At 40.0% G+C, this 24,911-nt stretch overlaps 1 protein-coding gene across 1 annotated transcript in view; it reads left to right on the top strand.

The window, feature by feature from the left end:
• The first annotated feature begins 731 nt into the window (after window positions 1-731).
• The window catches only part of XPR1 (xenotropic and polytropic retrovirus receptor 1), a 106,134-nt gene continuing 81,954 nt past the window's right edge, over window positions 732-24,911 (top strand). Inside the window, exons 1-2 of the mRNA XM_081325779.1 lie at window positions 732-1,306; window positions 8,398-8,449. Coding sequence (XP_081181905.1) covers window positions 1,238-1,306; window positions 8,398-8,449 — 121 coding nt within the window. The 5' untranslated portion in view covers window positions 732-1,237. The remainder of the gene's footprint in view (window positions 1,307-8,397; window positions 8,450-24,911) is intronic.

Genomic DNA, 24,911 nt, shown 5'->3' with positions numbered 1-24,911 from the left:
TAAATCTCTTGAATTCCTATTGTCTAGGAACTTTCAAATAGGTTATTTATGCCAAGTACAGTGGCTTGACATGTTGTGAGCATCCAAATGGAAATATAAATTTGTTCTTTATGTTTTCTCAACCCAGAGTTGTCACTTGAGGCACAATGGAAAAGGCTGAAATTATACTATTTCAGACACATTATGTGAAAACCCCTCTCTGGAAAAAAAAAACCCCTCTAATTTTGGGAAAGGTGGAAGGAAAGATAAATGGACCACTAACAGCAGGAAGACATAAAGGAACATGTTAGGGATAGAATGTCATGAATTAATTAATCTTTTATGTTCTCTAATCCATGCGATCAAAACAACTTGATAGCATACAAGTAAAATAGTATTATTTTTTAAAAAATGCAGTACGTCGCTTCAAGCGAGGTTTTCGGGCAAAGTAACCCTAGGATTGAGATAACCTTTATTGTCATATTTTTTTTACTGTGGGCACACTGGCACAAATTAAAAACGAAATTCTGTTGCCTACTCTCAAAAGCTAGGGGACCGCGGGGAACATTTCCGGGCGCCCCCAAGTCGCTGCTGCACGACAAAAAAAGGGGGCGTTCCGACCCCGAGATCCCGTTTTGTTTGAAAATCCGCTACCCCTCAGGGCGTGCCCTGGGCGGTTCTGAATGATAGCTCCGCCCCTTTCGAGCTCCTCACACCTCTTGCTCCGTCGGTGTAAGATGGGAAGAAAGGCGGGTGAGGAGGGGAAGTGGGCGTGGCCGATAGCAGCGTTCGTTTCCCCCCCCTTTGTTTTCGCCTTACGTCTGCTCTTCGGGAGGAAGGCGGTTCCTTGTGGTGATGACGTCAGGTCTCTCAGTGTGGAAAGGCGGGCCTAGGCCAACGGAGGAGAGGAAAGATGGCGGCGGAGGTTGCCGCTGCTTCAGGAGCGCCAGAGGAGGCTGCGGGGCCGCAGGAGGCAACGGCGGTGGCAGCCGCGCCAGGGCATTCCTGAGGGGAAAGTGGGAAAGCGCGCTTTGTGCGAAAGAGGGAGTCAAGGACTGGGCTTCATGTGCGGCGGAGGTCGCAGGCGCCCGCGTCCGTCGCCCGCAGTTCAAGCGCCGACAAGAGCCATCCCAGCCGGCTCCGGCTTCTTTTGAGCAGGCTCTGGGGCGCTCGAGCGAAGCTGAAAAGTAAAAGCGGTGCCTCCAGCAGGCAAGGCAAAGAAGCCTAAGGGGGAGGCGGCGGCAGCGGCAGCAGCAGCATGAAGTTCGCCGAGCACCTTTCCGCACACATCACTCCGGAGTGGCGGAAGCAATACATCCAGTATGAGGTACCTTGCTTTTTGGAAAAGGAGGTGGTGGTGGTGGTGGTGGTGGGGAAACAAAAACGGGAGCAGCCTTGGAGGGAAGAGGAGCGGGTAGCATCGGAGAGGCGAGCCCTTTGGGGTTGCGTTTGGGGCCATGGAAGAAAACGGGCATAAGATGCGCGCTTGAGACTCAGTAGGGGGGGGGGTGGGGGTGGGGGGGTGCAAAGAAAAAGGCTGACATGGGTTGCATGGAAGACTACCGAAAGCCTCTGCATCAGACCCATCGCCCACCAAAATCGCCGTATGGCGATTTTGGTGGGCGATGGGTCTGATGCAGAGGCTTTCGGTAGTCTCCGTTTGATGTAGTCGTTGGAGCCCCCGCCCCCACCCGCGGTTGGGCGTAGCGGGATCGCAGATGCTTCAGTGATCTTTTTATTTTTATTTTTATTTTAATCCCATTTATATCCCGCCCTTCTCCGAAGACTCAGGGCGGCTTACAAGCTATGTCTATGCCTGCTTATTAGGGCTTTCACACACACCCCCAAGCGGCATTATTACAAAGTCAGCTTAATTGCCCCCAACAATCTAGGTCCTCATTTTACCTACCTGGGAAGGATGGAAGGCTGAGTCAAACCTTGAGCCTGGTGGGACTCGAACCTGCACTAATTGCAGGCGGCTGGTGTTACTTAAGGAGGCATTAGCCCACTGCTCCACCAAGGCTCATCTTCCAGCTCAGCCTGCCTTCCCTAGTAGAATTCCACTCTTCCCCCCCCCCCCCCCTCGAGCTGCATTCTGCTATTCTGTCTGGGCTCGTTCCTTCTCTTTCATTCAATTCACAGGCCTTTTCCCCGAGCCCGCAGGGAAAAGCCTGGCTTTCTTTAACTTGTCTCCCATTTCAGCTTCCTTTTGCCACAGATTTCCTTGTGCTTTGATGTTCCGCACGGGGATATGAATGAATCAAGATGGAAAAGAAGGTTAAGGAAGTGCGGGAGCTTTTGCTAAGCGGTATTTCTGCTGTTGAAGGTCAGAAGACTTCTGACAGAAAGAAGGTTGTTGTGCTGGATCTTCTGTTGGGGATATTGGTATTCCCAAAGAAGGCAGGGTGGGAGGGGAAGGCACCTGAGAAGGCTATCTGTGAACTGCTTTTGAAGGAAACTAGGTGGCACTGTATCCCAGGGTTATTCAATCTCCACTTTTGACACTTGGGTTTTTCTCTACTAACTACTAACAATTATCCTTAATTAGTGAATTGGTAGATGTTGATACAATTCTGAAAGTCAAAGCTTTGCATTTTTGGGGACTTGAAGTTATAGTCTCTTGAGTGGTGTCAGTGGCGTCCTTTCTGAGTGTGGTGATTCCTAGAAATGCTTCTAGAAGCAGGCTTGCATAGCTCATTAGTTTCAACTTTGCCATATTTTGGGATGTGTGTGATGAACTGTGCATCAGGTTCAAGGCTTGCATCTGTTGCTTTAGCCCAGTTTTATTGCATTTTTGTTCATTATATTTTAAACTTTTGAAGCTTTCACTAATTAAACATTTCAATTTATTTTTTTTCTGCAATGCTTTTTCTTACAAAAATAATCTGTTTAGGGTCTTTTGCTGGGATGTGTGTGTGGAATCCTCTGGTTAGTGTTTTTTAATTGCACCTTTTAGTTAACCTTAACTAATGGGGAGAAATTGGTTCTAGATTTGTTGGAGGGTTAAGGAATGAAGTGGATCTCTTATAGCAGTGATGGCAAACCTTTTAGAGATCGAGTGCCCAAACTGCAACCCAAAACCCACTTATGTATCGTCCAGTGCTGGGTAGGTGTGGGTGTGGCCCATTGGATGGGTGTGGCTGTGGTGGTCATGGCAGATGGGGTGGGCTTTGCTGGGGTGGGTGTGGCCACCTTGATGTTGCTCGTGGGAATGGACGCCTGTGGGGGCCAGGCAGGCTTGGGGGAGATCCAGGGCATCTCTGGTGGGAGGGATGGGGGGCAGGAGGCTTGTCCTATGGGGCGAGGTGAGGCAGGGGGCAGTGCAAGGGTGCCATTGCCGCAGGGTGAGGCGAGGCAGGGGCGGCTGCTGCCTGACACCATCAGCCCCCGCACACAGTGCATGGGGGCCAACTGTGTCCATCAGCAGCCACAGCCTGCCGGCTCCTCGGTTTTGGTGTGATGTGGCTGTTTGCTTCTGGCCGCGGCCATTTGCTGCCTCGCATGTCACACCCAAGGTGGCTGCCATAAGGCCACAGAACAAGCCGGGTGGAACTGGTAAGGAACTGGTATACTGGTTTCTTATCGCCGCCTGGTGTGTTCCATGGCCTCACGGCAGCGGCACTAGGCAAGAGGTGGCAAATGTCCGATGTTGGTGCGATGTGGCTGTTTGACGCCAGCCATGACCATTTACCGCCTTGTGCATTGCACCCACCCACATTGCAAATTTTTCCAGAAACTCACCGCAAAGGATGCCTGGCACGAAGGACACCAGCACAACTCCCAAGAGCTAGAGGGGCGCCTCATGGCAGTGGCACTGGGCAGGAGGCGGCAAATGGCCGGTTTCAGTGCGACGTGGCTATTTGCCGGTGGCTGCGGCCATTTGCCGTCTTCCGTGTCACACCCAATGCCGCTGCCAGGCCATGGAACAAGCCAGGTGGAGGTAAGGAATTGGTTTACCGGTTTCTTACCACCACCCGGCTCGTTCTGCGGCCTCATGGCGGTGGCACTGGGCAGGAGGCGGCAAACAGCCAGCTTCGGGGTGACGCAACTGTTTGCCGCCTTGCGTATTGCGCCCAATGCTGCTGCAATGCGGCTTGGCTGAAAGTAGAGAAGAGAACTTCACAACTCTGCCTACAGAGCCACCAAAGCAGCAGGTGGAGTGCCAGAGGCTTGGGGAGGGAGGGCACTGAAGTGGGCGGTCAGGCCATTGGCAGGAGCAACGCAGTTGAGGGGAAAAGCAGCCTTAGGACAAGCGGGGCAGATAAGGAAAGAAATCCTCGCTCCCCCCAGAAATTGCCTTTCTTTCCTTACTTGATTTCCAGCCCCATGCCATGCTATATCTCCTTCACAATCCGCCACCACGTGCAAGGAAACAAAAGTTTTTTTGGGGAAAAAAAGGTCAATCATTTCCAACTTCGCGATCTTTCACGAGAAGTTGGAATTGATTGATTGACCTTCCCCCCCCCAAAAAAAAACCTTCCTTTGTGTCCTTGCACATGGCGGTGGTGGCAGATTTTGAAGGACAAACGGCACAGGGCTGGAAGTCAGGTAAGGAGAGAAAGGCAATTTCTGGGGGAAGCGAGGATTTCTTTCCTTACCTGCCCCACTTGTTCCGAGGCCGCTTTCCGCTCAGACGTCTTGCTCTTTTGCCAATGACCCGACTGCCCACTTCAGCACCCTCCCTCCCCGACCTCTGGTGCTCCACCTGCTGCTTTGGTCGGCCTGCCGGCCCCCACCTCAACACCCTGCCCCCCGCTGCCCAGCGTTGCCGCCCCAGGGCTGCAGGGGCTGGCCTGGCATGGGGAGGGCGTGCGTCCCACCCTCCCGCCACCATGCAGGGTAAGGTTGCCGCCCCCGCCCAGATGCCCTCGCCTCCCCCAAGCGTTTTTTTTTACTAACCTGCCTTTCAGCTGCATTCCGTTTCTCTGTTTGCTTCTCAGCCTTCGCTGCATGTTTGTGGGACTATGGGTAAAAAAAAAAGTTCCATCAGACTTTCTAACTTCTTGAGATCTCACAAGAAGTTAGAAAGTCTAATGGAACTTTTTTTTTAACCGATGGTCCCACAAACACGTGGCAAGAAGCGAACGGAGAAACAGAATGCAGCTGAAAGGCAGGTTAGTAAAAAAACGCTTGGGGCGGTGGGGCGGGCGCGGCAACCTTACCCTGCGCTGGTATTGATGCAGGTTGCTCACAGACGGGACTGAAGGCCTGGGACTGGGGTGATGGTGTGCGTGCCCACAGAGAGTGCTCTGTGAGCCACCTGTGGCACATGTGCCATAGGTTTGCCACCACAGTCCTATGGTATTGTTTAAGAGGTGAAACTCAGACCATGCTGATTCCTATTGAATCGTACTGGATGGGCAGAACTGATCAAAGACAGTGGTCTTTCAAATAATCCAGGTTTATTGCTTAAAGGCTTTAAAGGTGATAAACTGCATCTTGAAGTATAATTTCAAACAATGGCAAATAAAAAACATACGTCACTCATATTGAAGCATGAAGATTTGGGCCTAGATTTGAAAATTATGGAACATTTTAATCTGATACTCTGAAGAGAGACTATTTAGGTCTTACTGCATTGTGGCTTAATTGTGATTAATTATTGTAAAACACTACAGTTTATTACTAAATATGGCAGAAATGTACTATTGCCTAGTTATTTATTTAACAATCATGGCTGAAAGTGGCCTAGTTAAAATTATTGCATAGTTTGGATTCTATACATTTTATTTATTCTTTCTTGAATCTGATTAGACAAAAACATGTCTAAAGACATAATCTTGACTTAGTTCATATTGTGAAAGCAGGCTGTGAGACAAGAGACAGATGTTTTCATGAATTCAGTTGTTTTATTTTAAGTTTAATGCAAATTGAGAAGGTTTCATTTGTAAGACTTAATTTTAGCTCATTAATATTTAAAAATTGGGGTAAAATATACAGGTGGTCCTTGTTTAAAGACCACTCATTCAGGTACTGTTCAAACTTGCAGTGGTGCTGAATGAGTGGTCCTCAGAGATCCAGCTGTTGCAATGTCCCTGTGATTACATGATTAAAATCTGGGTTCTTGGTGGTTAACTTGTGATTATGATGGTGGCAACATCCCATAGTCATACAATTGCCATTTGCAACGTTCTTTGCCAGCTTCCAATAGGCAAAATCAATGGAGAATCTATAAGAAGTTGCAAATGGTGACCATGTAACGTTCCCGCTTATCAACCTGCAATGATTTGCTTAATAACAGCACCTAGGTCCTAGGAGTATCAATTGCCATCACTAAATGACATGGTCACATGACATGCTGCGGGACTGTTACTTAGCCATGGCAATTTCAGTCCCAGTTGCCATTGTTAACTACCTGTAATGGTGAATGCTTTCATCAGCGTTACTAGTGGTGGTGGTGGTGGTGGTGGTGGTAGATCATTCCTTTTCTCTTTCATCTTCAATCTGCCTCGGAGGATCTGTAGTCCTTTAAAGAAGATTTTGAAGGAACAGGGAAGATGGCAAGGGAGAAGAAGAAGAAGATGATGATATCATGTAATCCAATATCTACAAGTTCAATCTAGCATTATGTCTAGTCTTGATGTTAAGCTTACATGTACAATTTGTACAGAAACATAGATTATTTGAAATGTTGGCTACATTGGCAATGTCCTTTTCTAAGGCACACAGAATTGACAAGAGCTATGCAAACTAAAGTATGGAAACAAAATCCTTCCCACCCTTAATAAAAGCAGCTCTGCCCTGCCTATAGCAATTAACTTAAGTGAAAAATACTTCCATTGGCATAAAAAGAAGTTTCAAGTCCTGGAAATAGATTTAAGGTTGAGTCCCAATCTGTCCTTGCTTAGTAATTTCTATGTCTTTAAAACGAATAAAAAAATATGTTTTGAGCCTTTAGTAAAACTGTATGACACCTCTGGTGCAAATATACTGCTTGTTGAAACATAGTGTAAATTAATATTTCAAGGGCATAGAGTTAATAATGGTAAAAAAATGATACCAATTTTATTCTGCTCTCTTATCTTGATGTAACTTATTTAACCAAATAATAACAGTAACTTGAAATGTCAGAAATGTTCCAGCTGATGGGCAGATTGGCTTTGGCTCTTGTAATAGTATGAAGTTTGTATTCAATAAATAAATTTATATAAAACTGTTGCAATGTAGAACAGCATGCAGTTAATTCTTTGCAACATGGAGGTCAGTTGATGAAGTTTTGAAAACAATTTGTTTTTCCATTTTTCCATCTTCATTTCCAGGTTGTCCTTTTAGACTTTGCATCTGTTTTGCAAAGTCATAAATTTCAGCTAATAATTCTTCAGAGGTATTTTGATATTTCTGTTTGCTTTCCTCTAAACTGTGACTGCTGAACACTCATTGCTTACTTTTAGGTGAAAGTCTAAAGCCTTAAGGTTTGATTTGTTAAGTTAATATCCATAGTTCAACAGTTAGATGCCACATGAGTTGAACTCAACTTCTGCTGATTGACATTACTAAATATTTGGGTCTTAATATTTAACATTAGCCCACCCCATAATCAGTTTCTCTGAGTTTTCCATATTTTCATCTAATGATGTCAGCTTAATTGAATGTCTTACAACTTTAAAGGTATCCTATTGAAATTCAGTAAAAGAAACAAGACTTTCTGTTACTAATTATAAAAACAGTATAATTATTATAGGTGGTCCTCAACATACAACACAACTGAGCCCAAAATTTATATTGCTAAGTGAGACAATTATTATGTAAATTTTGCCCCATTTTATTACCTTTTTTGCCACAGTTGTTAAGTGAATCATTACAATTGTTAAATTGGTAACAAGGTTGTTAAATGAATCTGATTTCCCCATTGACCTTGCTTGTCAGAAGGTTGCAAAAGGTGATACATGACCCTGGGACACTGCAACTGTCATAAATATGACTTAGTTGCCAAGCTTCTGAATTTTGACCATATGACCGTGGGGATGTTGTAGCAATCGTACGTGTGAAAAATGGTCATAAGCCACTTTTAAATGAACTGTTGTAAGAAAAGAACTTCCTGAATAATGCATACCATTGACTACTGTTGTGGTCATTAATGCTGCTAATATAATCTGAGATGCTTTTTCCTCTTCTCCAATTCCCAACTAATCTTACAAGACTTAATGTGAATGATAATAGAAAATGGAGAACCTTAAAAACATAGCAGAGCTTTGCTTTGCTAGTCAGTATGTTCCTTGTGCTGAATGTTTGTGGTCTGTGTATAGAATTCATCTCATTTGACATTGGAAATAAGTGAAATAACATTAAATTTACATTCCTTGGTTTTTTTAGCCTTAAGGGGTGAGGGGATTTAATTGCCAATTGATTTAAAGTAGGTAGATCAAGTGACTTAATGTGCAAGTGCTGTCAGATTTAATTTTCCTTCTTTCTTGATAGGCTTTCAAAGAGATGCTGTATGCTGCTCAGGACCAGGCCCCTTCTATAGAAGGTAAATGCAAGCTATATTTTAATTATATTGATTATTTATATTAATTTTAGTTCCTTGTGAATATCCAGATACCACTTTCTGTATAGACAAAAAAGGGGCTTAAAAAGAAGTCCTTTGACCAATTTGTTTTTGAGCTGAAAACACTTCAAAATGATCAAAACAATCCATGTGAAACACAAAACAACTGTTTCTATGTTAAGTGGGATGTTTTAAACTTCCAGTGCTTTGAATTAGAAATGTTTTGTACATGATTAATAATGTTACAAGCCAGAATCTGTATTGTATCATGTTCTTTCTTAACTTTCAATTTATATTACAGTATTCTCAGAAGTCAATTTAAAACTTCTTGTTTGTACTGTTTTCTAGGTCTTTCCAAAAGTAGGTGCTATAGGTTTCATTTTGCTTCTTGGGTTATAGACATAAAACAGCACGACATTTAAAATATGTTTGTAGAAATTAAATATAATTTATTTCAATTCATGGTTTGTAGTTCACAGAACAAAATGGAGCAATCTGTTCAGGTATAACCAGGGCTTTTTTTTCTCATAGAACGCTCAGAACAGCGTTCCGGCACTTTTTTTTTTTTTGCAAAAAAACCCAACCCTCTCTTGGCCCTTTTTTATGACTCATGGACTTCAACTCCCAGAAATCCTGAGCCAGCCATGCTGAGGGGAAAGGGAGAGGTTGCCATGCTGAGCCATGCTGGCCCAGGAATTCTGGGAGTTGAAGTCCTTGAGTCATAAAAGAGCCTGCACTAGAAGAGGACATTAAAATTATTTACAGGATTACTTCTTTAAGAACTAAACTTTTAGAATGTAAAACAGCTAATTCAAAAAAGCCAACAGGAAAGAACCTCACATTTTTCATCTGCTTCTGTCTTTCGGAAGGTAAAATTAGATAACAAAATAATCTATTTCCTATGTTAACATCTCTGCAACAGTATAACAAAGTTTTGGATGATGAAATTATTTTTTATCTAAGGATAACTAATGATAACAGCTCTTAAATCTGTTATTTTGTTTTATTTTTGCACAAAAAATTGTATAATTTGCATTTGCATTCATTTACAAATAGAATATGTTGTTAAAATGTATTGGTGTTGAAATAATTAGTGCACACATATACCTAAAACCAGTTTATTGCATTTGGCAATTGTACTAAAAAAATCTCATTGTCAACCAATATAATTCATTTAATTTGAAATCAAGTGAAAAATTGATTTAAATTATTTTATTAAAACAAATTAATGGCAATTCTTTTATAAGAAGTTGCCTCAAACAAAATGAGTTTGACATGCCTGCTCTAGATAGTTGAATGCTCCAAAATAAATTCTAGACCAGGCCTGTACATGCAGCCTACCAAGCACCCTTGGACAGAGCACAGACTTTAAAAAAAAAGTAATAAAATCACCACCACTGCCCTGAAAGTCATGTTGCCTAGTGCCTCCATGGCTTACCATGACCACGAACTCCAACACTGTAGATGCTCCTCTAGTCACCAAATCATTGATTAGCCCACCAGCATTCCTTTGCAGACCACAAAGATTTTTAATTTATCAGTGTGGGCCTTTCCCTTCTACAAGTTGCACAGACCTCTTCTAGATTTTCCTCTTGCCTTTCCGAGTTAACTCCTTTGTTTGTCATTGAGCAAGAATTGGCTTTGTAGGGAAGCATATTATCATTTGATGTATATTTAACATATGTTCTACCTTTATTTACCAATTATATAATATTTGTAGCAAATCCACATGGCGAGGTTTGGAGCAACTTACAATATTTTTAAAATCATAAGATTAAAACATAAAAGCAGGGCTTTTTTCTGCATCGCCTGGCCTGCACCGCCTCTGCCGCCTGTACCGCGCAGCCCCGCTGCTCCCATAGCAACAGCTGTGCGGGCTCCGGCCCCAGGGGGTAGCCCACCACCAACACCCCTCGCACCCATGACTGCAGCAGCGCCGCCCCCCCGCCTCCTGCGCCCGCCAAGATGAGAATTCCGGCACCTTTTTTTTTTAGAAAAAAACCACTGGGTATAACTATTTTCTTGTTGCACAGGAGGAAGAGAAGAAAATAAAGGGTATCAGAGACATAGACTAATGATCTTTGTTTTTAAAAATAAGACCTCAAGAATTTCATGTGGCAATTAGAATTATTCACTGAAATTACACTTCTCTTTAAATCTTGTGGCCAAATATTATATAATCGGTAAATAAGGCCTGGGTCCTTATTTACCGATTATATAATATTTGTAGCAAATCCACATGGCGAGGTTTGGAGCAACTTACAATATTTTTAAAATCATAAGATTAAAACATAAAAGCAGGGCTTTTTTCTGCATCGCCTGGCCTGCACCGCCTCTGCCGCCTGTACCGCGCAGCCCCGCTGCTCCCATAGCAACAGCTGTGCGGGCTCCGGCCCCAGGGGGTAGCCCACCACCAACACCCCTCGCACCCATGACTGCAGCAGCGCCGCCCCCCCGCCTCCTGCGCCCGCCAAGATGAGAATTCCGGCACCTTTTTTTTTTAGAAAAAAACCACTGGGTATAACTATTTTCTTGTTGCACAGGAGGAAGAGAAGAAAATAAAGGGTATCAGAGACATAGACTAATGATCTTTGTTTTTAAAAATAAGACCTCAAGAATTTCATGTGGCAATTAGAATTATTCACTGAAATTACACTTCTCTTTAAATCTTGTGGCCTCTCTATTTTTCACATTTCTAACTAGAATCAAGAGTCCCAGCAGCTTACATAAAATATAACATTAATAAACATCCCCTCAACTAGCCAAGATTATTTAATTTACATACTGTTGTGGGTAACTGGGAAATAGGCTTTTATATCTCCTTGCCTTGCTCTCAAAATGTTGTTTCCAAACTGCACAAGGATATCTTTTTTTTAAAATCCCATTTATATCCCGCCCTTCTCCGAAGACTCAGGGCGGCTTACAATCTAAAGCACAAATCAATGTGCTTAGCAATAGCCTTCATTCTATGTATATGCCTGCTTATTAGGGCTTTCGCCCCCCCCCCAGGTGGCATTATTACAAAGTCAGCTTATTGCCCCCAACAATCTGGGTCCTCATTTTACCTACCTCGGAAGGATGGAAGGCTGAGTCAACCTTGAGCCTGGTGGGACGCGAACCTGCACTAATTGTAGGCAGCTGGTGTTACTTAAGGAGGCATTAGCCCACTGCTCCACCAAGGCTCTTTTGGTCAGATGGTGATGTTGCATTATACTAGATTAAATTAATACTGAACATGTTGCTGTGTTCTTTCAATTTCTTTTTAAAATCAATGTACAGAGGAATTGGTTAAATGCTTGTATAAATACAAAATGTTTGGCTAAATTCTAGGTTTTCTATGTTTTACATTTTTTATTTATTATATTTATTTTATATCCCACCTTTATTCTTTTTACCAATAACCCAAGGCAATGAACGTATATCCAACATTCCTTCCTTCGCCTATTTTCCCCACAACAAGCTTGTGAAGTGAATTGGATTGGGAAAGAGTGTTTCATCCAAGGTCACCCAGCTGGCTTTCACGGCTACGACAGAACTTGAATTCATGGTCTCCTGCTTTCTAAGCCAGTGCCTAAGATCAAACTGGCTCTCAACTTGGATTTTCTGGCATGTTGCTTTATTAGCAATCTAATTTCTGTAGATGACATAAATTATTGGGTTGCTTAGGTCAGATACTGGAATTTGCTTCAATATAGTAAAAATGGTCATAAACTAGTGAGTTACACAAAGTATTTCAATTTACTTCATATAACTTTAGATATATATTATTGTTGCTTTGTGAAAAACTGATCGAACTAATGGCTGTAATGGGAATAATTTGCCCTATGTATTTAACCTAGATGGCATTACAATCTGAGACATCTGTATATAGAACTAGAATTAGAACCAACTGAATTTGGAAAACTGTGTAGGTCTGTATAAGGAAGGGGATGATTATTGTCCTCATATCTGTTTAGCCTGCACAATAAATACATTATAATAATAAGAATGGCAATGATAGCTAGAATCAAAATTAAGGGTCAAAACAGTGAAACCCTAATTCATACATGTTGAACAGGTGATACAAGCAGAAGATGGGTTTTAACAGGATTCTGTTTGGCAAGTTTATGGGAAGTAGAAAAAAGAATAAAGTAACTGGTAAAATTGATGAACAAAAATAAGGAAATTGCTGGTTACTTTCCCACTGAAGTGGTAGCTATTTATCTGCTTGCGTTAAACTTTTGAACTGCTAGGTTGGCAGGAGCTGGGGCAAGGATGGGAGCTCATCCCGTTACGTGAATCTCAGGTCCCAAGTCTGGGCTGCTGGCTTTCCAGGTGACAAACCCAGCATTTTAACTGCTGAGCCACCACACCGCCCCTGACTCTAGTATATTAACATAAATTCAGAAATATTTGCCAGCAGATTCAATAAATATAATTCAGTATGAACTGGATTTTGGAAGCTTGTAGATTTGACTAATATAGTATTTTTTTCTAAATTGAATGATTTCATCTTGCTTTGAGAAAGTTATTAGAATGCTTATAGCAGCTCTCATTTGACTTCGATGAGAATATGTTCTCATCGAGAATAAAGTGGTAGAGCATGGGAATCGAATTTTATCCTTCCAAATGCTTTTATGTTAAATGGCTTCTGGGTCCCAATTATCTTTATTTGATTAATAGAATACAGCTCTTCTCAGTATCAGTGCAGTTTTCAGCACACCTGTGTGTGTTCATTCTAATTCTTTATATTTAAGAAATTTCTTAGAATTTTTGTTGTTTTAAGGGGACAGTCGGATAGGTTAAAATGAATGTAAAAGATTAGAGATGGGCAGTAAAGGATGTGCTTCCTTGGATATGGGCCTAAATAACAGATGGAGGTTGATTGACAATATTAAAGTGATGGGAATTTTTATTACAAGTGGCCATGCTTTGTTAGAATTTTTGATTTTAACAAAAAAAGCTTGATTAAAAAATAACAAAGCATAAATCACATTTTTAAAAGGCTGGTGTTAGTACACTAAAAGAAATAATGAAGATGTAATGGGAAAAATGTTTTAAGGCAAAAGTGTTGTAGCCAGCTGGGATATCTTGAAAAAGAAATTAAAGAGCACATTTCAAACAACACTAATGTGGAAGAAAACCAGAATGCCTTCAATTCCAGTGGGATTGAAAAGGTAGCTTGCTGACAAGCTGATGCTAAAGAAGGATGCTTCTTGGCAGGGGTGTCAAACTCAATTTCATTGAGGGCCGCATCAGCATTGCGGTTGCCCTCAGGGGGCCGGGTGGGCATGGCCTAATGGGTGGGCGTGGCCAGCTCTACATCACTGGCATCAAGGGTGCCTATGGGGGCCTGGGCAGGAGTGGGACAGATCTGAGGGTCTCTGGCAGAAGGAGGGTCTCTGGGCCAGGGTCAAGGCAGTGGGGGCCGTTCCCTCACTGTTTCCAGGATGGCTTCAGGGGCCACATGAAACCACTTCACGGGCCGGATCTGGCCCCCGGGCCTTGTGTTTGACATGTCTGCTTCTTGGAAATGAAATGAAAGTAATATAAAACAAGGAGTTTATAAATCTGTAGCTCAGAGATGTAAGAATAGGGAGTTTGTGGAAGGCTTAATGCTCAGATAGGAGTATTGTCCCTATATATGTTAGTAAGATCCATAAAAAAATCCATACACCAAATGCTCATATATAAGAATTAGAATTTACTGATAAGGCATCTTGAAACTGCTGTTATTTCAGTAATTTGCCACTTTAGAATTAACATTTTTTTATGTTAATCCTGTGCTTATACTTAACTGCCTATGCTTGTTACAACTTGAAATAACTGTTCACACTTTCCATTACATTATTTGGTGGATGTTATAACTCTGCATCATGAGGATGCAGTTTGTCAATAAACATTTATATTATCACTTCTGATTTTAGCACGTGCAGTTGCTATGGGCACTTTTGCAAATAATATTTGTTAATGAGTTGTTAGTCCTTGGCTGTAAAAATACATTTTGTCACATTGTTTAATCAATTCACATTTCATTCATTTCTAAGATTTAAAGAGCCACTACTTTCTACTCTTTGAAGGAGGGTGGATATATTTTAATAGTTTTTTAAATAATCAAACTATAGTTTACCAGCATCCTGTGAAATAAGGAGCCCTCATAATAAAAATCAAGAAAATTTAGAATGTAAATTTAAAAAATTAGAATTCTTATAACAGTATGAAAACCTTCCAAAGGAACTTTACTGTCCTATGATGTTATTCATGACAGAAATGACAGTTTAATTTTATTGATTTGCTTTGATGTTGCAGCATAGTGGTTATTGTAGGAAGAATGCCAAGGAGAGCATTTAGGTAACTCTTTTTATGATTCATTGATTTTAAAGTCAATAAATAAAGTAAAACCTACAGAATAACTCAACTACTTCCTTCTCTCCATATTTATCAGGCTTGAACATTTTCAAATTAACCTCAAATTAATCTTTGTTCCCCAGGAGAACATGCTCAGTACTAAATTGTGACTATATTTGATTAATTTGCAAACCTATGTTCAGGATCTGCAAGAGTATATAATGACATGTACGTGAACGAGGAATATTAACATTTTTTGTAGCCAAAATTGGGATATTAGGATTTCAGACATTGTATTTTATGAAACTGTACACTAAACATGTCATTGGGTTATTAGGAATGCTAGGGGTTTTTAATGCTGCAGTGTAGAACAATAGGTGCAGTTTGATTTGTAAATTAGAAATAACACATTAATGCCAGCAGTTTGTACATAAGAAAGATGGTATATTCACAGTATATTTTTAGCATATATACAACAAGCTTCCTCTCCTAGGACTCTCCCCCATTTATTTATTATCTCTGAGCTATGTGCAGGCAAGAAACACACTCCGACAATGTCTACATAATATTATAGACCAGGGGTAGGCAACCTTGGCTCTGTTATGACTCGCGGACTTCAACTCCCAGAATTCTTGAGCCAGCCATGCTCAAGAAACTCGACCAACAAACTCGATGCAGAAAATACTACTTTGCTTCCCATGATGGACAGTCAGAAATATATCTTGGCACCAACTATGTATCTCACATATCTTAATACTTCCAACCAGAGAAGGGCCTTTTCCTTAGCCCGATGTAATGCACTACCTTTAGCACTCCTAGCTGGAAGATACAAAAGGATATCATACCCTTTACAAGTATATTCTTGTGATTCAGGACATGTAGAAACAACTGAACATGTTCTTTTCTACTGCCAGTTTTACACAGCATCCCCAAATGCTCTAATTGCCCCACTCCTGGCTAGTAAAACAGGGTATAATGACCAGCAATAGAAGTAATTCTTATTTTATATTAATCCTGAAATAACATATAAGATTGCCAGGTTCTGTGCAGTGGCAGACAAAATTAGATTAAGAATAATTAAGAGTAATTGAACTTGTTTGAGCAGAGAGTGGTTCTGCCTCAGCATTATCTACTGGCCATTTTTCTTATGTCAGCTACTGTATTGTACCTTCTTCAGATTTGTCAGGGATTCTATTATTCTACATTTTAGATTACTTTTAACTAATAAGAATGAGGTTTTTTAGTATGTGAGTGTATGTATGTTAAATGACCACAATAAAGTTGTCTGAATTTTAATTTTTAGTATATGTGACTTTATTTCTCTATTGTGCAATTAACTGCACCGAGATAACAGTAGTTTGATTTATATTTCAGTAACATATGCTCTGGACAAAAAAAGATTTTTTCCCTTGGTATAAATCAAGTTTTTTAAAGTATGTGACATGGATTGGGAAGGGAGATTGAAGTTATGTACTACATGGCATACATATTAGAATTCTGCTAATCTTACCAGTATGTGAATAATCAAGCATGAATTTGGATTTAAGGCCACCTGCCCTTAATCTTCCAACAATGTGAAGGATAAATAACTGGTAAAACAAGGTTATAGTTTCATATATATACTTTGATTTTACAAAGATCTTGATTATGTCTGAAATCTAGTAGTAACAAAATCTCAGTGCTGCACATATAGTTTCATTTTTATTTTACAACTGTTGAAGGAAGAGTCTTCATCGTGGTTCAGTCCAAGCTAGGAATAAACAACACGGTGACTGCTTTAGAAAGAAGCTTGCAGTTTATTGAAGAGGAGAGCCAGACAGAAAGTTGGCTCTGGAAGAAAAGAGAGAGAGCACATGTAGGGAGTGGGTTTTTATACCCTCTGGGGCTCTTGAGGTTGTTTCCTGTTCCTGTCTGAGGCTTTGTATTTCCTGTGTCATGTATTCTGACCTGAGTCTGGGTGTGCCCTTTGGCATCTGTGGGTTAATCCGATTATGTCCTGTCTTAGAGTTTGGGTGGGGTATGTAGATTTCAGGTGTCTTTGTCTTCCTAAGGTTCTAGCTGGGGGCCTCCAACCTTCCTGAATGGATTGTATTTACATCTGCATTTATATAGACCTGGTTTCTGCTTGGGGGAGGGAGACTTGGGGCTATTAAGAAAAACTGGGCATATTTTTCTTCCTCTTTAAGGTCCTTTGAGGAAATATATTTTTCTGCCCTTTTAATATTTCCTTCTCTGGGGGGGGGGGCTGACTTCCCATACTATCTACTTCACAGTGAAATTTAGTCTCTTGGTTGTGTTTTTCAATAGGTGTCTCTGGTGGTCAGAATGTTCCTTTTTGTTTGCCTTTGAATGCAAAACAACTCAAAAACATTAAATGTGTCCTTGCTTATAGCTCTTGGTTCACATTTTAGTTTGAAGGGAAGACTGTGAAGATCTGTGTGTTGACATGTAGATGTGTTAAACCTTTGCCCAGGCTTGTCCAGCTGCAGCTGTTGTTTCTGGGTTATAACTCCTTAATAATCTCTGTTTATATGAAGCACAATGTGTCAGTTTGGATATAACCTCAATTTGTTAAATTATATTTGACAAAAACAAAAATAAACTTGCATACTAACCAGGTTCTGAAATTTTGGGAGGGGGATGCCTTTGAGTGAGTTTTGACTCCTAACAAATGCCAGAAGCTTTCTTGGTAAGTTTTTCAGGAATGACTGGCCTTTCTAGGGTTGAGAAAGAGCGACTAGCCCAAAGTCACCCAGTTGACTTCTACCCTGATGCCTTACCCATTATAAGAAACTGATTCTCTCAGACATCATTACTGGATGATAATATGGCTTGACATCACCCTGTCAACAAAAGTGCATATAGTCAAGGCTATGGTCTTCCCAGTTGCAATGTATGGCTGTGAAAGTTGGACCATAAGAAAGGCTGAGCGCCAAAGAATTGAGGCCTTTGAGCTATGGTGCTGGAGAAGACTCCTGCGAGTCCCTTGGACTGCAAGGCAATCAAACCGGTCAGTCCTAGAGGAGATCAACACTGACTGCTCTTTAGAAGGCCAGATCCTGAAGTTGAAACTCAAATACTTTGGCCACCTAATGAGAAGGAAGGACTCATTGGAGAAGAGCCTAATGCTGGGAAAGGTTGAGGGCAATAGAAGAAGGGGACGACAGAGAATGAGGTGGCTGGATGGAGTCACTGAAGCAGTAGGCATGAGCCTAGATGGACTCCAGAAGATGGTAGAGGACAGGAAGGCCTGGAGGGACATTGTCCATGGGGTCGTGATGGGTCGGACACGACTTTGCAGCTAACAACAAATATGGCTTGTTTTGGTTAACTGTGGTATGACGATAGTTATTGTGGTGTGCAAAACATCACTTTGGAAAGGGATGAGTTCCCTAGTAAAAGTTAATTATCATATCCTTGAAACTTGGAAGAGTGAGAAAAGAATGTGACATTGGAGAGAAAATGGTGTTTCTGTCCAGTTTGGTCTTTGGACTGCTCACTGTTTTTTTCAGCCTTTAAGATGACAGAAAAAAAGGTTATTCATTCCTAATTTATGACTTAGCTTACTATATGAAGCCTGCATGATGCAGCTTACTCTATTAACAGTATTTAGGCAGGTCATAACAATGCAATATTGTGGTCCTTCCTTTACATCTGTAGTTGAAGACGTAGCTGGCATTTGTGGGGAAAAATAGGAAAAGTGTACACCTACAGGTAGTCCATGACTTATGACTACAATTGACCCTGGAATCTTGGTCGTTGAGTGAAGCAGTCATTAAGCTTTGCTCAACAGCTACAATCCCGGCAATCCTGGTTTTGGTCATTAAGCAATTGTGCCGGCTGTTAAACAGAGTTTCCTCAGGGGGAGAGGTCCCTGGGAGGCTCCTCTTAGGAGTGGAAAAATCCTTCCTGCCAAAACCCAAGCAGGATTTTCAGACTCTGAGAGAGATGCACCCACGCATAACCTGGGCCAGGCCTCCCAGGGCTTCCCTCACCCTCCTGAAGTATGCTATCTCTCCATTTTCTGTTTGGGTTTTTGCTCCCTCTGGTCTTTAGGGGCTGGCTGAAGGATGTCAGTTCCTCTCTGGGTGCAGAAGAGAATGCCTTTGGGGCAGAAGCAGAGGTCCATCTCTACATGCTGTTTGAAGGAAATCAGCTTTCCTCCACAGAAAAAACGAACTGTAGGAAGAAATAGAGCTCAGGTCATCAGGATCTGAGTTCCATTTCTCCATCCTGCTGGAGGAGTTCAGCTGCCCTTAGCAGACAACTCGGCTGGGGAAGCCAGCAGAAAAAATTGCAAATGGTGATCACATGATTGTGGAGCCCTCTGGGCAACAGTTTGTGAGTGCATACTGGTTGTCAAGTATTCATTATCCGTTCATGTGACCAGGGGGAAGGCAGTGTGACATAAGCACTAGGCCATAATTCCATATCAATGTGTAAACTACAAAAGTCTGAAAAATCAAGGTAAGCAATGAGTTGCAAGAAAATATACTCATCACTTGCTAATATCTGGAATTCTTTTGAAACAAAAGCAATATTGAACAGGCATTCTCCTTGAATTATTCTGACAGGAACATGACAAGAAAGATAACAGCTGACTTGCAACAGAGGAAGCAAGTTGTTTAACTTTCATGGGAACTGGCACAGTCTAAAGGTTTGCAGTTTCTTGACAGAACACAATGTAAAGAACAAATGTAAAAAAAAATCCCGATCTCAATAGTTTATTTAACAGTCTAAATTCAGAAAACATAAGTAAGACAAGTTTAAATATAATATCTCTCTGCTTATAATAGTTCCAACACAAAATTGTCACTAAAACAGTATTCAAATATATTTTATAACTAAACAAATTATTAAAGTTTAAGATGCTGCATTATATAAAATAGTTTATGTTAAAGTAGTGCTAGTAAATTAATTAGTCATAGTTAAGAAAGGAATTTGCTCCAGGAGTGAAACAAATGCATAATTCTAAAAATATTTTTCAGTTTGTTAATCATGTTTAGCTGAGGATTAAAGTAGCTCTCAACCAATCCAAACTACTGACTGAGGATCAAAAATCACAATATTTCAATAAGGGTGTATGAAATGGGATCAGTTTATTGGCTATTTCAAATACACTTTTGCCCTTTATAGTAACTTCACTTGCTTATCATGCTGTTTGACAATTCAAAACGTTCATTGTTGAAACTGTTGAATAATTCTGGCTAGAATCTTCTTGGCTTGGTTGGAGAGCTACACCAACTACTGAGATGCTGTGGTTTGTTTTGTAAAATGATATACAAAATGGGAACTCACATGTGTTCACTTCCTGACAAGCCGTTCTCAATTTTTGCTTATTAAGAGGAAACAGACTACAGCTCTCAATATACATGTATCAGTAAACAAGCTTTGAAAGAAATTTCCACATTAAAATACTCTCTAATTTTCAAACCTACAAGTCCATGACATTTGTTTTATAGTCCATTCACTTTTATTGTTTTATCAATTTATAAAATACTAAGAAAAATAAAAACAGGAAATTAAGAAAAGAAAAAAGGAAGGGGGAAAGAAAATATGAGGTATAAGGGAAGAAGGAAAAAGGCATTGACTTCAGACTCTTTTTAGCACAGTAACGTTTTACTTTTACACATCAGTATATAACTACCCATTTCTATAGCAACAAATCTATCTAATCAGCATAACCAAAGTTTTTTTCATCACAAGCACAAAATCCAGAAGTGAGATCTAAATAAAAATCATAAACATATTCTCCTCTTAGAATAGAACAATCAGTTTAGCCATTCTGCTTCATCTTCCTTGCTGTTGAAATAATATGTGTTTCTATTTGCACTTAATCTTTATAAACTATCACCATTAACAAAATTCACTGTATTCTTTCAGATTCTTTAACGTTAAAGGGAAAAATACTTTTGTTTCATCCACTTTAAAACACTGAACTTTTCTTTAAAAATATTTCTAAAATCAAAACATTCTAATATATCTTTTTAAATTTCCTCTTAACATACATACTTTAAAGTTCACTTTCAGACCAATAGAATTCCAACTAGCTCCAATTAATTCATTAAATTTAGATCACTTTCTCCAAGTTACCCTTACAGAATATTCTTCTTATATATATCCTTTTAAAACTTTAAATTTTCCTTTAAGCTAATACATCTTTTTCTTTAACTTACTCTTAACATAGATATTTTCAAATGCACTTTAAATAATAGTTTACGAACCTTAGTTCATGACATTTATTGAATGGATTTCATGAAATCATATTAACTATTTGATCACTAGTTGTTTTATTTGATTGTTATTTAAAATGTAGTTAAAACTGGAAGAATTAAGTGCATTAAATATATCTTTGTTCCCCAGCACTGACATCTTTCCAGAATCTTCTTCAATTTGATAAATTAAAGGAAGGATAAGATATTTATGAGCATTAGCAGTGAGTTAAAAGCAGTTCACATTCATGTCCTGTATCAAGTCAATAAAGCATCTAACTGAAAACATGATAATTGCATCTCATGTAGTGTAATCATTTCCCATCAACTACTCATCTGGTCTCCAAGTGCATATGACTAAAGAAATATACTTGAATGGGCTAGAAAACAATCTTGAAATATTAATACTGCATTTTAAAAGTCAAACTTCTTAAGCTTGTTTGATAGGAAGCTTATCCCCCTTCCCTGTTTGAAGCCATATCCTTTGGCACAAATCAATAAAAGCCATGTGTTTCAACAAAAGAATCTTATTTTTTAGCAAGTAATAAAGCTACACTAATGACTTCTACAGCGGAATATATACTGGTTATCTAGGGAATAAAGGGAGCAACATAAGCCTAATAATCAGTGAATTTAATTTGAGGATGCTTCAGACAGGAGTATTCCTCCATTTTTCTAGAGCAGTCAACATCATCAGTAATCTAAATCCTAGTTTAATAGGGTTTGTTCCATACAAAACCTTTGCAGCAGTGGAGTTAGCAGACTTGGGCTTGAAGCCAAGAGACGGATGGGGTGTCCTTTATATGACAATCATTGGCTAGCGTTAGAAATAAAAGGGGATGGGTGGCCAGTCATCATTTTACTCATGGTTGGATACTTAACAATGAGAGTTCACGTTCAAGGTAGTACAAAGAGATGGAATTATGAATATTAACTGCAAGGTCCAAAATTTTCATCTTACTATGAAAAATGTTGAGTTTTAATACAGTGCAACAGCTGAACATTTTTTCCACAAAATTTAATATTGCAGACTATTACAATCATAGCATCACTTTCTGTGTAAGAAGCAGAGTAGCATTCTACAACTCCTAGGTTCAGATAAGGAGGTCTGAATTCCTGATAGCAGAACAAAAGACTTGTGCATAAGCTAGAATTTTGATATGTAATGCCTAAATTGTTCAGGATCAGCAGGATGCTATATTGAAGCAGGTAGTGGTTGTGAAGCTCAACTTGAAAACCATCAAAATCTTTACACTAGCACTATTTCCTTCTTTAGGTGATTTTCATTATTATGTATGAGTAAACAAGTTGACTTTAAAATGTTTGGGATTGAATTCCCCATAATAATTGACAATTGATCTTGCTGTTTAGGGTTTCTGGCAGAGCAAAATAATTGAAATTGGCCTGAATTAGAAGGGTAAATAAGACATATAAAAGTTGTGATTTCTGTGGGAGCTCTCCACTTCATACCAGAAATGGGTCAATGAATGATGAAAGCATAATGGACTAATTTGAGTTGTTATATAGGTGTACACAAGGTGTACCAGCTGGTCACTGTCTGCAACCCTGGAATGCCAGCCAGAGGATGAGATGATAATCTTGATGCAATAGTGAGGAAGACCTTGGGAAAGAGAAAGTTACCAACTCTTAACATTTTTAGAATAAATTACTAGTTTTGAATTTGCCAGTTATACTGAAAAAGTTGAAAGGAGAAACTATCCCATCCATTAAGTGGTCGCATATCACTTGGTGAAGTATCCTCGACTGTGGGGCAGCTTGTGGCTTATGATATGGCCACATTTGTCCAAAAATAATTTTCCTATTCACTAACAAGGAAAGCTAATATTTTTATGACATTTTACTCAACTATATTTATTTGGACAGAGTTGGTATTTATAAAATACAAAATATTTATTATTTGGCTTATGTACTAAATTGCTGTACTTTCAGCTTAACAATTCATATTCCTCATGCAAATTACTTAAACTTCTTTTTCTTGGATTTTCCCAACTTTCTGAATATTATATTTAAGGACTGGTTGCATTCTAAAAAGGTACCTCCCCTCCTTTTCCCATAAATGGAAAGAGGTTATAACTATACTCTTCAAAATATTCCTCCCAGCATGCACAGGATCCACCATATTTGGGATTCTAATGCTCCGTTGCTACTACTTTATACTTATATAGTCTGTAACTTAAAGTTACATCTTTAAATTAAGAACTTAAAAATGCATGTGTCTTTTATCTCTACATGAGGAAGGGCATTTGACAAGTATGTGACACTGGAATCTTGCTACTCTCCATTGCAGGAAAAACCCTTGCAAAAATCCTACTAGATTGTGTGGTATTAGATTTGGAGCTGGGCCCGGTGCCAGAGTCACAATACACTTTCTGCAAAGGTTGTGGGACTCTTGACATGATTTTTGCTGTGTGTCAGCTTTAGGAAAAGTGTCAGGAGAGGAATTGTGAACTTTGCACAATCTTTGTTGATTTCACAAAAGTCTTCAGTACTATTAGCCAATGAGTCCTGTGGAGGATCATGTTGAAGTTTGGCTGCCCCTCCAAAATTTATTCAGATGGTATGCCAATTCCATGATGGCCTGTGTGCTGGACAGCTGAGAATCCTCTAAGGCTTTTCCAGTCACCAATGATGTCAAACACGACTGTGTGCTTATTTCTATACTGTTCAGCATGATGTTTCCTGACATTGTTGAATGATGCAATCCAGGATGGCAATGCTGGAATCAGACTCAAGTATGAAGGATATTGGAAGCTCTTCAGTGTGAGGAGGCTTAAAACTATCATCAGAATGAAGAGAGACTTCTGAGAGACTTCCTCTTGGCTGATGACTGTGTTTTGAATGCTGGCTTAGAGGAAGTTATGAAAAACTTTATGGCTTGTGATAACTTTAAAGTTACTATCGACATCCAAAAGACCAAAGTTATGCACCAGCATACTCCCCATGCATTGTACACAGAACCCCAAATTACAATCAAAGGGCAGAAACTAGACAGTGGACTAGTTTAAACCTTGATGATGTTCTCTTCCAAGGTATTATTGATGCAGAAATTAACTGCAAAATAGCAAAGACAAGTTCTGCTTTTGATAGATTGTGCTCCACTGGATAGGGACATCAAAGAATAGGTCAATAATGAAATTGAAGGTTTTCAAAGCCATAGTATGTCCTTCTGCAAGACATTCAACCATTTACAGTTGACTTGTCTTTGCTGGATATTAGGCATCAGAGGGGAAGACAAAGTACCAGATGCTGAAGTTTTATTTAGAGCATGCCTACCATCACTTCACATCCTACTGATGAAAGCACAGACCTGGTGAACAGGTCATTACTCATATGCCAGATAAGCACATACCCAGCTCTCTGCTGGATAGAGAGATACATAAGCATGAGCTGTATAAGAAAAAGTCACTAGTGCAACAATTGCACTGCCTACACTGTCCAACAAACAGTAGCCCATATATATTATAGCAGTTAAGGTACTTGTAGGTTACATCAGAAGGAAAGAGCAGTAAACAAAAATCTGCACAAAGACCTCGTGAAAACGACAGCATGAAACAGGACCTTGGATAGCTCCTCCTGAATGAGTCCCTCCCCAACAGTACTGTAGACAGTACAGTTATCTGTGCAACCAACTGGAACTTTACATAGGTAGCTGTGTAAACATGTAGAGACTAACCTCTCTGCAGGAGCTTATCCAGAATGCAGAACTGAGCATTCTTCTCCTGAATACTTTTGAAAAATATCCAAGGCCTAGCAGTTATAACAGATACTGTAGTATTATATGCCCCAAACATGTTGCAGTTTATTAATTTTCATCTCGGGATCAGAAAGCAAATTGAAACATATAGAAAAACTAGTTTTATCTATGAGTGCTCACAACATTTTGC

The sequence above is a fragment of the Vipera berus genome (genome assembly GCF_964194415.1).
Source record: "Vipera berus genome assembly, chromosome: 3".
In the NCBI taxonomy this organism is placed as follows: Eukaryota; Metazoa; Chordata; class Lepidosauria; order Squamata; family Viperidae; genus Vipera; species Vipera berus.
The sequence above is the reverse complement of the archived record's forward strand: the minus strand, read 5'-3'. Positions and strand labels throughout refer to the sequence as shown.